Source organism: Balaenoptera borealis, assembly GCF_965194805.1.
Source record: "Balaenoptera borealis genome assembly, chromosome: 20".
NCBI lineage: Eukaryota > Metazoa > Chordata > Mammalia > Artiodactyla > Balaenopteridae > Balaenoptera > Balaenoptera borealis.
Window position 1 is genome coordinate 6543046 of NC_138879.1, and position 13376 is coordinate 6556421.

Consider the following 13376-nt stretch of genomic DNA (forward strand, 5'->3'; position numbering starts at 1 on the left):
CACAGTTTTACTGTGAGATACATGTTATTTCATGGGAAATTTTATAGATAAGCAACATGCGTGTGTGTGTCTATGTATGTGGATGGATAGATGGATAGATAGATAGGCAGATAGACAGATGTATCTATCTACCTATCTATCTATCTATATGTATACCTAAAAAGTAGCTTACCGAAGATCCCAGAGCTATCAATTCAAGGGCTTGGGTTTCCGACCCCAGCAGTCTGACTTCAGAGCTGAGAACATGGGAGTCGCCCCAGTACCCTCCCTCCCCGTCCACATCCAATCCCTCAGCAAGTCCTCACAACTATACTCTCCGATATATCCTGCTCCGTCCACTTCTCTCTCCCTCCACAGCTCCTGCCTTGGTCCGAGCGCCCTCCCGCTCCCCTGGGTGACAACCGTGACCTCCCAACCGGTCCCCACTTTCTCCTGCCCCCTTACCTTTCATATATGGCAGCCAGGGAGCCAGAGCGGTCTTTTAAAAATGGATAGGATCACATCCCTTCCATCCCCAAACCTGCCCATGTCTTCCCATCACCTTGTGTAAAGTTCAAACTCCTCGCCTGTCCTGCGAGGCCCAGCATGACCTGGTACCATCTCACCCGTCCCCTGCTGGCCTTTTTCCTCTTTCCTGAGCACACCAAGCTTGTCTGCTTTGCCTCAGGTGATCAAGGCACACTCCACTCCTTGCCATCCTGGCCTCAGATTAAATGCCCCCCGCCCCCTGGCTCCCCCACCCCGCAAGCTCATCTGTCCTGTTCAGAGCCCAGCACACAGTAGGTATTCAGCAAAGGCTTGTAGAGAGAACCCGAGAAGCCCCATGGTGTTGGGGTCCCGAGCATGGACCCTGAGTGGCTGTTCTAGGTGCTTGGGATGGGGGAGGGGCAGAGATCCCGAGTCCAGGCTGGGGGAGAGGGGCTTTCAGAGACCAGCTCAGACCCCAGGCTGTGTCCCACTCCCCCTCCAGCTATGTGTCCCTCTTCCTCCGCCAGGACTACCTGGACGCCCTCACTGGCATCTGCTACGACGGCCTCAAGGGCCTGCTGTACCTCGGCCTCTTCTCCCTCCTGGCCGCCCTCGCCTTCTCCACCATGATCTGCATGGGGCCAGGGGCCTGGAAGCACTTTGCCACCAGGTGGGCTGCCTGGGCGGCTTCCTGGGGGAGGAGGCGGGAGGCTCAGCTCTGTGACTGAACCGAGAGCTGATAACCTGGGATGGAGAAGGGCAGCAGGGGGACCAGGCATTCAGCCCCAACAGGCTGGCTGGATTTCTGCCCAAGCGTCCCTGGAAGTCCAGACAGAACCCCAAAAGGAGGTTGGAGGGGGCCAGGGCAGGAGCAGGGCCGAGGATGGTGACAGCGTCATGCCACAGCCTGGCATCCTTTGCTTATCGCCTCTTCCTCTGCAGGACTTTGTGGCGTGATGCTGCTGCTGGGAGGGGTGCCTCAGAATACCAGAAGGACACATTGTAGCACCAGGGCGCCTATAGTCTCACTGAGGAGATAGACAGAGACAAGATGGTATTTCAGTGTCTTGAGAGTAGATGAGAAAAGGAAGCAGGGTAGGGAGGGTCCGTGTGCCTGTGGTCAGCATGGTGGACTGCCTGGAGGAGGTGGATGTGCAGTTGGGAATGGAGCAGAGTAATATCAAAGAACCTCAAGGAGACACCTGTGGCCAGAGGGAGAGTCCTGAGAGGCAAGATTGGGAAGCGGGCCGGGACCCCACTGCCTGGAGCCTGCCTCGCCCCTCACAGCTGGCCATGTCCTACGTGTCATTCCAGGGATAGAGACTACGACGACATCGACGATGACCCCTTCAACCCCCAGGCCCGGCGCATCGCCGCCCACAACCCCCCTCGCGGGCAGCTTCGCAGCTTCTGCAGCTACAGCAGCGGCCTGGGCAGCCAGACCAGCCTGCAGCCCCCGGCCCAGACTATCTCCAATGCCCCCGTCTCGGAGTACATGTACGGCAGGGTTCCCAGGGCCTCCCCGGTACCTCCCCCGACACATCGGGCTGGATCTGCGGGCAGCACGTTTGGGTCCAGAGAGCCGGGTGGGGAGGAGGCATCCGAGGCCAGCGCGGTCCCCTCACTGCAGCCAGGATGCCAGTGGGAAGGCCCCCGGGGAGCATCTAATGCTGGAGGAAGAGCCCCTGCAGGTGTCAGGTCTTTTGCCTCAAGCTTGCAGGGCAGGTTGAAGGCCCGAGAAGCTGCATTTCTCCAGGCCACACTGCTCCTGGCGCCGTCACCCCATCTGCTCCTTCTCCCCAGGCCTCCCTGTCTTCCTGCCCTCACTCCCTCCCGTCTATCCGTGGTCCTTTTCCATCTCCCATCTGCACACCCCCGGGACCCTCCTGTAGAAATCTGAGCAGACACCCCCCCACCCGGCCTCCCCAGCCTGAGCACTCCCCGCTCCTTTCGGCCCTGCAGGAACCAAGCTGTGCTCTTCGGTGGGAACCCACGCTACGAGAACGTGCCACTCATTGGAAGAGGCTCCCCTCCGCCCACGGTAACCTGGGCTCCCGGGGCAAAGGCACTGCCCTTGTGGGGAGGGGGGAATAATTGAAGGAAAAAACCTCCTGCGGACCCAGTGACTCCCCGCCACAGAGGTAGAAAAGAATGAAACAGTCTTGTTACCAGATAAGCATTAGACCAGACTGCCATGCACATCGCAGGCTATCTGCTAAGGGGACTGTAAAGTCAGAGCTCATCCTCCACACCCAGGTAGGTAGACGCACCGCATTCCATACCTGTCCTCAAGATAAACGGTTCCTGTCCGCCAACAATAGGACTCGGCAGCACCATTTGTCACACTGGTTCATCCTAAATCCACCTGGTAATTGTGTGGCCATCAGGGCTCACTAACTGCCAGGGAGATGGGGAACAGTCTTCCTGATGCTACCATTTCAGAGATGGCTCCCAGCCCCGGAAGAAAACGTTCCTGGACTGTAAAACTGCTGAGAGCCTTCGTTGGCCTTTAAAAGGTTTATACACCTCTCAAAGGGACAGAGGAGTAATTTATGATGATCAGCTTTCTAAAGGAAATGCTGCTCAAAGAAGCATTTCTTTCCCTTTTTGCACCGGGGAAATTTTTTCTTTTTAGATTTACGTTTACCTTGACACCCTGGGCTAGAGGGTCAGGGGCCCCTGTGGTGCCAGGTCTGGGAGGGCTAATACCAGACCTGCCTGCCCCAAGTCCTCCCCGCAGCTCCTGACGTCCCCAGGCTGTGCCCAAGTGGGGTCCGCACTTCCCACCCACCCTCCACCCCAGCCAGGGGACCTAGACGCAACATCAGGGTGTGAGGGGTGTGCCGGCTGTCTGCCCCTGGAGAAGTATGAGGGTCGCCTCATACTACTGGCTGAGACAGAGCTGCAAATAGAGACAGCTGAGGTTCAAAAACACAGACTCCACTCTTCCACTGCCACGGCCCAGGTTCCATCCCTGGTTGGGGAACTAAGATCCTGCAAGCATCGTGGCACAGCCAAAAGAGAAAAAAAAAACAGACTCCAGTACCAAATGCCTGGGTTCCAATGCCAGCTCATTGCTTATGACCTCTGTGGCCTTGGGCGAGTACTTTACCTTTCTGTGCCTCAGTTTTCCCATCTGTAGAATGGGGATGTAATAGCACACCACATAGGTGGTTGGAGCATTGGAGAAACTGATCCTTACGAAAGCATGTTTGTGTGAAGCAGTAAGTGCCGTAAGACTGAGCCGCCTATTTATTTTACCCCCTCCTTCTGCTGTCACTCAAGCTTCCTCCCACCCCACCTCCTCCCACCCCACCTCCTCCACGCGTGGCCTTTGTAAGAAAGAGGGGGCTCTAAGACCAGGTTGAAGTCTGCATTCTTGAGCCAGGGGTCTGTCGGGGAAGGAGCCCCTGCCTTCACTGGGCTGGGCGAGGTGTTTCACCTGCCCCATCCAGGTAGTTTGGAAGGAGCCGTCCAGTTGGTGAACTAGGAGCCCTGGAGCCCCAAGGACGGGGGACTAATGAAATAGACCTTGGCCCTGAGAACCACGATGTTCACGTGCACTCAGGGAATCCAGCGAGTGCTCCTGGGGAAAACCACAGTGCCGGACCCCGGAAAGAGAGATGGGGACCCAGCCCCCATCTTCAGGACGTGGATCGTCTGCAGGAGCGGGGGGGCGGGGGGAGAGACTCAGAAAGCTGTTGTAACAAGTGCCATACGGTGCTTTAGGACCTAGAGGGAGGAACTGCTCCTTCGCGGTCTAAGGAGGTGACATTTGAGCCTTACCTTGGAGCACTGGGTCTCACCCAGGAGGGAGTTTGCTCCCCCAGGGGACGTTTGGCCATGTCTTGAGGCATCTTTGGTTGTCACACCGGGAGAGTCGCTGGTACTGGCATCTAGTGGGTGGAGGCCAGGGGTGCTGCTGAGCCCAGGGCACCGCCCACCACGCAGGATGATCGGCCCCAAATGTGTTCAGTGTCGTGCCCAGACCGACCCTCTGGCTCTCCCCACCTTTCTGGGTTTTGCCCAGAGCGCCTCCCTGCTGTCCTTTTACAAACAGCACTAGACCCAGGCCTTGCCCTTGCTCCCTGGGGGCCTGAGGCAGGGAGAGCGGCTGGTCCAAGCCTGCTTCCAGAGTTGGCACCTTTGAAATCCCAAGCTGGCTTCTCTCTAAACCAGAAGCCTCTTGGGTTCCTTTTTTCCTCCCGCCAGCTACTGTGACCCCAGGAATGCAGATTGATTTTAATATTAATCTCAGTACAACATAATTAGGGGAGATCCGCTGCTGTGAAAAATAAATTACTCGAGGCACTGGGATGCCAAATAAAAATGAATTTCGGATTACCTTCTGTTTTGAAAGATCCAGGCCACTCTCCCTGACATTAGCAGAGATAATCAAGAACTGACCTTATTTGCAAGGACAAGGAGAGACTAAACCTTCCCCCGCTATAATGGAGACCAGCCCAGAAACTCCAGTTGCTTTGGCAGAGTTGACTGCCCTGCCCTACCCAGCTCAACCTGCCCCAGAGATGACCCCCCTCCCCTCCTAACATGCAAGAGGCATGAAGAGACAGCTGAGCCTGCTGACCAAGGAAGCCACAGCGTGGAGGATACGGACGTGAGCCCCAATAAAGAGGACACAGCTGACCGCTCCCCACTCTCCCCCTGCACCTGCTCTAAATATTATTCATCAGTGCCCAGTGCATTCGGTGTACGGAAAATCCCTCCCCCTGCCAGCTCCATCTCTGGGACACTGGGGATTTCACTAAGGTGGGTGATATCAAGCCAGGCCATCGGAACCTACAGACTCCTCCCTCGTCGGCTAGAAACGTGTTTTCCCTTAGCTCTGCTTTCTAGGAATCACCTCCTGTCTTTCCAGGCACCGTATCCTGGGCCCGATGGACAAAAATGACCCAGGCACTTGTTTAAAAATACCAGGCCAGGGACTTCACTGCAGACGTAGCCCGGGTGAACCTCGTCATCAAGCAAGTTTGGAAAATACTGCTTCAAGGAGGAGGGTCTCACTCTTGAACATCCATCACCTGGAGGACTCGTGACAACACAGGCCGCTGGATATCTGGGGCGGGGCTCGGGGGTTTGCATTTCTGACCTGTTCCCAGGTAAAGCCTGAAGCCTGCTCAGGGGCAGGCTTCCTCACTCGGCGTACCAACACTTGAGCCAGGTCCTTGCGTGTCACGGGAGCTGTCCTGTGCGCTGCCGGAGGTTTAGCTGCGTCCCTGGCCTCCACCCACGCGATGCCAGTAGCACCCCCACTCCATAGCCCGCAGCCATGACAACTGAAAATGCCTCCAGACATTAACCAGATGTCCCCTGGGCAGGGGCAAAATTGCCCCTGGTTGAGACCCACTGGGTTAAGGAGTCTCAGGCCCCTACTCCCTGCCCCCCAGCTGGAAGCCTTCGTCCGTCTCTGGCGTGAACGGCCTAGACCTGGACCCCGGAAACATCCCTGGCGCTAGGAGACAGTCAGGGTCCTGTGGAGCATTGCTACTTGGAGTTAACTGCTCAGCAGCACCTGGAGCTTGTTAGAAATGCAGAATCTCAGGTCCTACGTGTGATGTGGGATGTGCTAACCTAAGAAGCCGCGTCTCTACTTCCGAGCAGAGGCTGGCTAACATCTCCTGTGAATGAACGCTTAAACTTTGTGTTTCTCCGACTTGGCTGCACTTGGAAGAACTTACAAAAAAATATTGGTGGCACTTAATTTATTTTTTTTTTCTGTAAGATAATTATAGTCTCATTTTTCTCACACCAAAAGGAGAAAACAACTTATCTCTCCTGTCCTAACATTTAATGAGCAGTTTGCCAGCGAATTTAAATGAATTTATCTTGTAATATAATCACCTTGACGATCTTAGATCATTCCAGTAGTGTCAAGCTTGTTTTACGAACTAGGACACTGAGTCTAAGAGGGTTAATGTGAATTGCTAAGAGCTACACAGCTAGTAATAATGATGATAATAAGCAATAATAGTGATAACGTTTATGGAGCACCTGCTATTAAGCTGATTCAGACATCGTCACTTTTATCTAGTAGTAGCAGATACTGAGCTGCTCGATTTGCTCTCCACCTCCTTACTTGTCTTAGGCAGGGTCCCAGGACCCAGGAGATATGTACCCACCTGCATGCAGGTGTAGCCCACAGCACGACTCTCCCAGCTTTATGGAGGGATTTGCTTTTGCACTACTCGATGCCCCGTTGGTCAAGGAGGAACCTAATGGGTCACTTGCCAGTGCTGGTGGCGGCACTTCAAAAGCCTTAATTTTATGTTACGTGTGTTTTATCACATAAAAAAAGTACTGGTAGGTGTGGCCTAGGTTTCAGGATGCTTTTAGACCCACCCCCGCCCCCGCAGTGTCTCTGATGCACAGCCAAGTTTGAGAACCCCTGTGTTAGGGGTCTTGCCTGCTTCATATCATTCCATCCTTTCAGTGGAAAAGCTGAGTGCTCTTAGGTCCATCGTGCAGGTGGGGCAACGGAGGCCTGGAGTGACAGGAGAACCTCCGCCGAGGTCATGGGATGAGCACGGTGCACAGCTGGGATTTGAGCTCTGAGTCAGTGGGCCTGTGCCCTCAGCCTGCCCGCTAGGCGGGCTCCTAAGCACAGTGGTGCATTACGGTGGCTGGTCGGCGTGTGCATCTTGAGTTTGAGGCTGGGACCCAGATGTCCTGACGGCCCCAGGGTTGACAGCATTGGCAAACACGAAGCCTGCCCAGGCCACTCGACTATCCTCTGATAAGCCCCACGAGGCCTTGACATTGAAACTTGGTGCCCGGCCGCTGTGGCTGGCCCAGCTCGCACTTCCTCAGAAGTTCCAGCATTTTTGCTAGTGCGGTGTCTGGTTTAACGGGTGATGTGTGACCCTGTTCTGACCGTCCCCTCCCCTCTCTCCCACAGTACTCTCCCAGCATGAGGGCCACCTACCTGTCCGTGGCAGATGAACACCTGAGGCCCTATGGGAATGAGTTTCCAGCCTAACACACTTTCGGGAGTTCCTGCCTCCTTGATCCGTTTTGGTTTTTATCTAAGGCAAATGCAAGCGTGTTTCTTTCATAGAAACCAAAGGCATCTAGAGACTGTGAGTGGACCTACAGGATTGGAAGGCTCCTGCTGGCGTAAGGGAGTGGCTGAGATTCAGGGAGAATCGGCCTGGGGTTGGCTGAGATTCCCAGGCAGACAGAAGACCCATGACTTGGACCAGCCTCTCCCTCCTTTGACCTCCCCTCCACACCGGAAATGCCCTCCAGGTGCTTGGCCGTCCCTAAGCTGGGAGCCTGGTTCAGTTTGCCCCTGCATCCCACCCTCACCAGGTGGTGAATGACAGTGAGGAGGGACCAGGTCAGGCTTGAGGGTCCCCTTGCCTGGACTGTGCCTCCTCCTGGCTGCTCGGATGGGTGCCATTTCCCCACAGGTAAAGGTGGAAGGGCTGATCAGGAGATGACATCCCTGATGAGACCCGACACTGTCCAAAGCAGTCTCCCGGGGACAGGTGGACTCTTCCTGTGCCACCAAGGGAAGGCATTGGCAGGCTCTGCATAGGAGGCTGGGGGACCAGAGCCTCGTGCCTGGTGGGCTTCCAGGTGGCAGGGGTGGGCCTGTCTTTCTGCAACCCTCTGTCGCCTCACCTCCATTCCAGAATCGCTGCTGTGAGTTTGCTCACTGCGGATAGGGACAGTCTCAGGTATTCACAGACACTTTGAAAGCAATTCTAACTCTTTTTTGCCAGTGTTTTAAAGATTTTTGATTATCCAAAGAATTGAAACTCACAGCACAGCCGGTTTTTACTATAGATGTGGGGTTCATCCCTCCCACCTGATTTGTCTACCAAAATAAAGATCAGTGAGACATCCTGTCCCAAGATGCTGATTGATGGGGATGTGGGTTCATCCCACTCCGAGGGAGGCATTGTGAGAGAACAAAGTCTCTAAGAGGCAAGTCTGAACATGAACAGAGTCTGGTCCAGGAGACTGGCTGAATGCCCAGGTCAACTGTCCCCCCTCCCTTTTGTCTTCAGGAAAGTTTGTCATAAAAGGTTTTAGCAGAATGGGCTGACTGTGTCTTGATATGAAGACAGGTGTCTTCCCTACCTCTCCCACCATCCCGTCCCCAACCCACTGTCCCCCAGCCCCTGACCTACACCTGCTGGGAGCTTGTAGACCAGGAGGAAATAATGACCCACGATCCTTCCCGCTGAGGATCCAGGGTTAGGGTCTTTGGTGCTTCCAACCTCCTGCCGACGAAGAGTGCACGGCCCGGGAGCCTCCGCAGCCCTGCACACCGAAGCAGGGGCGCAGGGTAGTGTGGCTGTGGACAAGGGCTCCATTTCCATTTTGGAAGCGCCGCCTTCTGGTCAGAACACCGACAGCAGAGTGGTTCTCAGCCCCCAGCCAAGCCTCCACGACAGCGGGGCCACGGGGCCGCCGGGACTCTGTCTCCCCCCATTCACCTGTACATACGTGCACCACGAACCCACCTTCGTGAGGCCCTGTCACGTGCAGACAGGACTTGGCGACATCAGGGTGATGCTTCTTAACACTTGTTGTTGGCGACTAGAGCTGTTTTTAATGCATGTAAACTAAACTAGAATCCCTGGGTGGTTCCTGAAGGGACCATGTGGGCACACCTCTGCTTGATACATGTGTGCCCTCACCTGGGGGAGAAATAAACCACTGGTACTAAAATGCACACTGTCTCCAACTTCCTCAACTTTGGGAATGACGAGGGTACCTGACAGCACCTTCTGGCTGGGTTATGCGCGGGGAGGGCTCCAGAGCAGGTTTCAGTATGAAGGATTGAAAGACAGGGCTGTTGAATGCATGTCACAGGGCCTCTCCGGCGGGTGACCTTGCTGCTCTTGGGGACCAAGGACAGGCCTTTCTGCTCGAGTCTCCAAAGTTCCCTTTAAAGGTCATCGCTTCTAAGGTTGCTGATAATGAGTGGCATTTATTGAGTATCTCCAGTGTACCAAGGACTGTCCCAAGTATTCATTAATTGTTAAACCTCATAATAACCTTATGAGGTCATTTTGTAAATAAAAGAACAGAGGTGCAGAGAGAGAGTAAGGACTTAGTTGGAGCTGAGACAGGCTGGACCTGGGGCCCTTTGCTGCAGTGCTTACACCTGGACACACGTCTCCTCAAGCAACAAAATACAAAGAAACTATAAGGGACTAAAAATAACTGCGTGCATGTGCAGTTGGGGCAAATTCTGGACAAAAAGACCCCCAAAAACCCAACCGCCACTTCTGAGGGGCTGGGAGCAAAAACCGTGTCAGGAGCAAAAGCAGGGCACTGCGCATGCCCCCTGCACACAGCACCACCAGTGGGGTGGGCAGATCACCTCAGCCACCCTTCCAGCCGGACCCCCGGACACACCCCCACCCTCACCCCATATAAGGAACCAGCTCGCCCCCCCCATCTTCGGGGAGCGAGCAAGGGAACCTGTTACCTGTTTTCGCTCTCTCCTGCTGCAGCAGGGGCTCCAATAAAGCCTTGCCTGAATTTCTTGTCTGACCTCTAATCAATTTCTACTGGTTGGGTAAGGCCAAGAACCCTGGTCGATAACAGAGAGAGTGTCAGAGCCAGGAGTGTGTAACCCAGAGCCCCGGCTGGGCACCTCTGTGCCATTACATGGGCTTGGGGCGGGTGTCGTGTGGCGGGCCACCTCTCCCAGCTTCGCAGCGGGGCCTTGCTGCATTCTCTTCCTAAACTCCTCACCTGCACGGGGTGCTTCTCTGGGCCTGGGCGCCTGGGAGGCGCCTTTCCAGCTTTCTTTGCAGCATCTCATTTGTCCGCTGAACACCCGGGCCAGCCTGGGAGGGCTGGGCAGGCCGACCCCAGCTCCCCGCCCATGGGCCTCAGCTACTGTTGACTTCCAGGCAGCGGCTGTGCTCCCAGAATCGACCGCGTTTCAAGCCTTTGCCGGGAACAGGCGTGTGTTTGAGGCTGTCATTCACACTTATCCCTATGGAGCGGCAGACAGAGTGGTCCCTTGTGCACTGTTGGTAGGAATGTGGAATGGTACAGCTGCTGTGGATAACAGGATGGAGGTTCTTCAAAAAAATTAAAACTTGGGACTTCCCTGGTGGCGCAGTGGTTAAGAATCCGCCTGCCAAGGCAGGGGACACGGGTTCAAGCCCTGGTCTGGGAAGATCCCACATGCCGCGGAGCAGCTAAGCCCGTGAGCCACAACTATTGAGCCCACGTGCCACAACTACTGAAGCCCACGCACCTAGAGTCCGTGCTCCGCAACAAGAGAAGCCACCACAATGAGAAGCCCACGCACCGCAACGAAGAGTAGCCCCTGCTCGCCGCAACTAGAGAAAGCCTGTGTGCAGCAACGAAGACCCAATGCAGCCAAAAATAAAAATAAATAAATAATAAAAAAAATAAAAAATTAAAAATGGATATTCTAGTAAGTAAATAGAATTACCATATGATCCAGCAATTCCATTTCCCAAAAGAATTGAAAGCGTGGTCTCAATATTTGTACCCCCATGTTCATAGCACCATTAGTCACAATAGTAAAAAGTGGAAGCAACCCTAGAGTCCACCAATAGATGAATGGGTAAGCAAAATGCGCTCTATCCATACAACGGAATATCACTCAGTCTCAAAAAGGAAAGAAATCCTGACACTTGCTACAACGTGAATGAACCTTGAAGACATTATGCCCAAGTGAAATAAGGCAATTACAAAAAAGAAACAAATACTGTGTGATTCCACTTCTACGATGTACTTAGTCGAAATCATAGAGACAGAAAGTAGGATTGTGCTTGCCAGGAGCTGGAGGAGGGGCGTGGGGTCTTATTGTTTAACGGGAGCAGAGTCTCAGATTTGCATGATGAAAACAGCTCTGGAGATGGATGGTGGTGACAGTTGCATAACAATATGAATGTACTTAATACCACTGAACTGTACACTTACAAATGGTTAAGGTGGTAGATTTTATGTGTACTTGACCACAATAAAAAATTGGAAAAAGAGGTTGGGGGGATAGCAGTGCAGTGGATTGCGGACTGACCTTGGGGATGTCCAGGGCCAGGGGCCACTCTCAGCAAAGAATTTCAGTTGCCAATTCTGCTGTGATTGAGCAGAGATCTGAGAGACCCTGCATTTTTTAAACTGGATCCTTGTGCCTACTTCTAATTATATGCTCTATTGCTGGCTTGCCAGGGTGGCCAAGACGGGCTTGCACATGGGTGGGTGCCACCTGTCTTCCCAGTGAACACAGCCACAGGTTGGTGGTTGGCAGCATGCAGGCTTTCTGCGTGGGGGGTGGGGGGTGGGGATCGGGAGCCTGTAATAAATCATTGCAATAATAGGAGAAAGGAGGCGGCAGTTTTCCTTTCAGCTTTTCCCATTTCCCCCTTTTCCACCTCCTCCGCCTCACTTCCCTGCCCGGGGCATAACGTGTGTGTGTAGGGAGCCTCAGCTTCCCAAAGCTGGGGGTGGGGTGAGGAGGGCACCAGTGATCGCAGCCCCAACCAGCCAGGGCTCCAGGGTGGAGCCGATCTTCTTGACGTTTTGTCCAGGTCTGATTCATATCTGACCACACAAAGCTGGTTCAGTGGGGCTTTCAGACGCTCCTGCACCCAGCCCCCATCACCCCCCTCGGCATCCACCCTGAGGGATTCCTTGACTCAGAGAAACTGGTGGCGGGAGTCGAGGGGGCGGTTGATGGCAGCAGTCACTTATGGGCTCGCCTTTGGTTAGTGCAGTTGGGCAAAGTGCCATCTCAATGGCAATTTTGTTGCACCTGCCCGGTAGTGGTGAAAGCATATTTATGGAGGAGATGGGGAGCCTGAGGGAGGGAATGTTTGCTTTCTTCCTGTACTTTCACAAAACCCCCGGGAAGCTGGCCAGGCGCCTTAACTGCCTCTCGGATCTCCCACAAACTGGCCCCAGCTGACCTTTGCAAATTCATCTCTCATTGTCCCCCTGCAGGGACTCCAGCCCCCCAAATGCCTTTCTTCCATGACAACCGCCCCTCCTTTGCTCACACAAGCCCCGCCCTCCCCCCAATCTGGAATCCTCTCCCCACTCCTTCCCCCCTGCAGCTCATAACCGTTTTTCAAGGCTTGGTTCCAACCTCAAATGCCACTTCTTGGATGACACATGGTCCGCCCCACTCCAAATCTCCAGCGCCCATCCCTGAACTCCGATTAGATTCCCTGCCGTCGGAGGTACAGAGCTGGCCTCCCTTCAGATGCCGGCTCTGCGGTCAGCTCCAGCCTGGGCACCCTGCCGCGTCAGCTCAGCTGGCCCTCCCAATTATGCTAAGTACTGCCACTGTCCCCTCCCTTTGCCAACGAGGATGGCTGAGTCAGAAAAGGAAAGCGACTAGCCCAAGATCATGCGATTAGTAAATGGCCAAACTGGGATTCAAACCCATGTTTTCTAGCCCCAAATCCCCTTCTTTCAGTTTACATTATTTCCCCTCATTGCCTTAACCCATGAGAAATTCATTTTATTCATTCATTCATCCATTCAATAAACAGCACGTTTACAACGCGGCAACCAAGAGCTAAGTTGTGGAAACACCCTGTCCCTACTTTCCAGGAGTTTCCATTCTGGTGCTGTAGTCAGACTTAAGCTTATTATACAACGAGTAGGACATATGGTGGCAGAAAGGAGGCTGGGGGTTATAATTCCCATGTAGCAGACGAGGAAGCTGAAGGAAGCGGTGGTAAAACGACCCGCCGGATCACGAGCAAATAAATAGCAGAGCCCCAACCAGGGCGCAGGACCCGGAGGCGCGCTGAGAACAATTTGCATTTTCCCAGGATCTTGCCAAATGCATATTTGTAGACTCGGATAAGCGCCTTGGCAAAGACTCTACACACGTTTATCATTACCGGTGCTTGACTAACTTGGGAGGGACCGGAGGC

The 13376-nt window shown here is 54.1% G+C and overlaps 1 protein-coding gene across 5 annotated transcripts in view; it reads left to right on the forward strand.

The window, feature by feature from the left end:
- Nucleotides 1-9172, forward strand: part of TTYH2 (tweety family member 2) — a 38656-nt gene extending 29484 nt beyond the window's left edge. For 4 of the 5 annotated variants that reach the window (XM_082372509.1, XM_082372512.1, XM_082372511.1 and 1 more), the window contains 4 exons: nt 996-1138; nt 1783-1965; nt 2431-2509; nt 7385-9172. In XM_082372509.1, coding sequence (XP_082228635.1) covers nt 996-1138; nt 1783-1965; nt 2431-2509; nt 7385-7465 — 486 coding nt within the window. In that variant the 3' untranslated portion in view covers nt 7466-9172. Of the gene's footprint in view, nt 1-995; nt 1139-1782; nt 1966-2430; nt 2510-5347 lie in introns of all 5 variants that reach the window. The other variant, XM_082372510.1, reaches the window with a different exon arrangement.
- Nucleotides 9173-13376: the final 4204 nt, after the last annotated feature.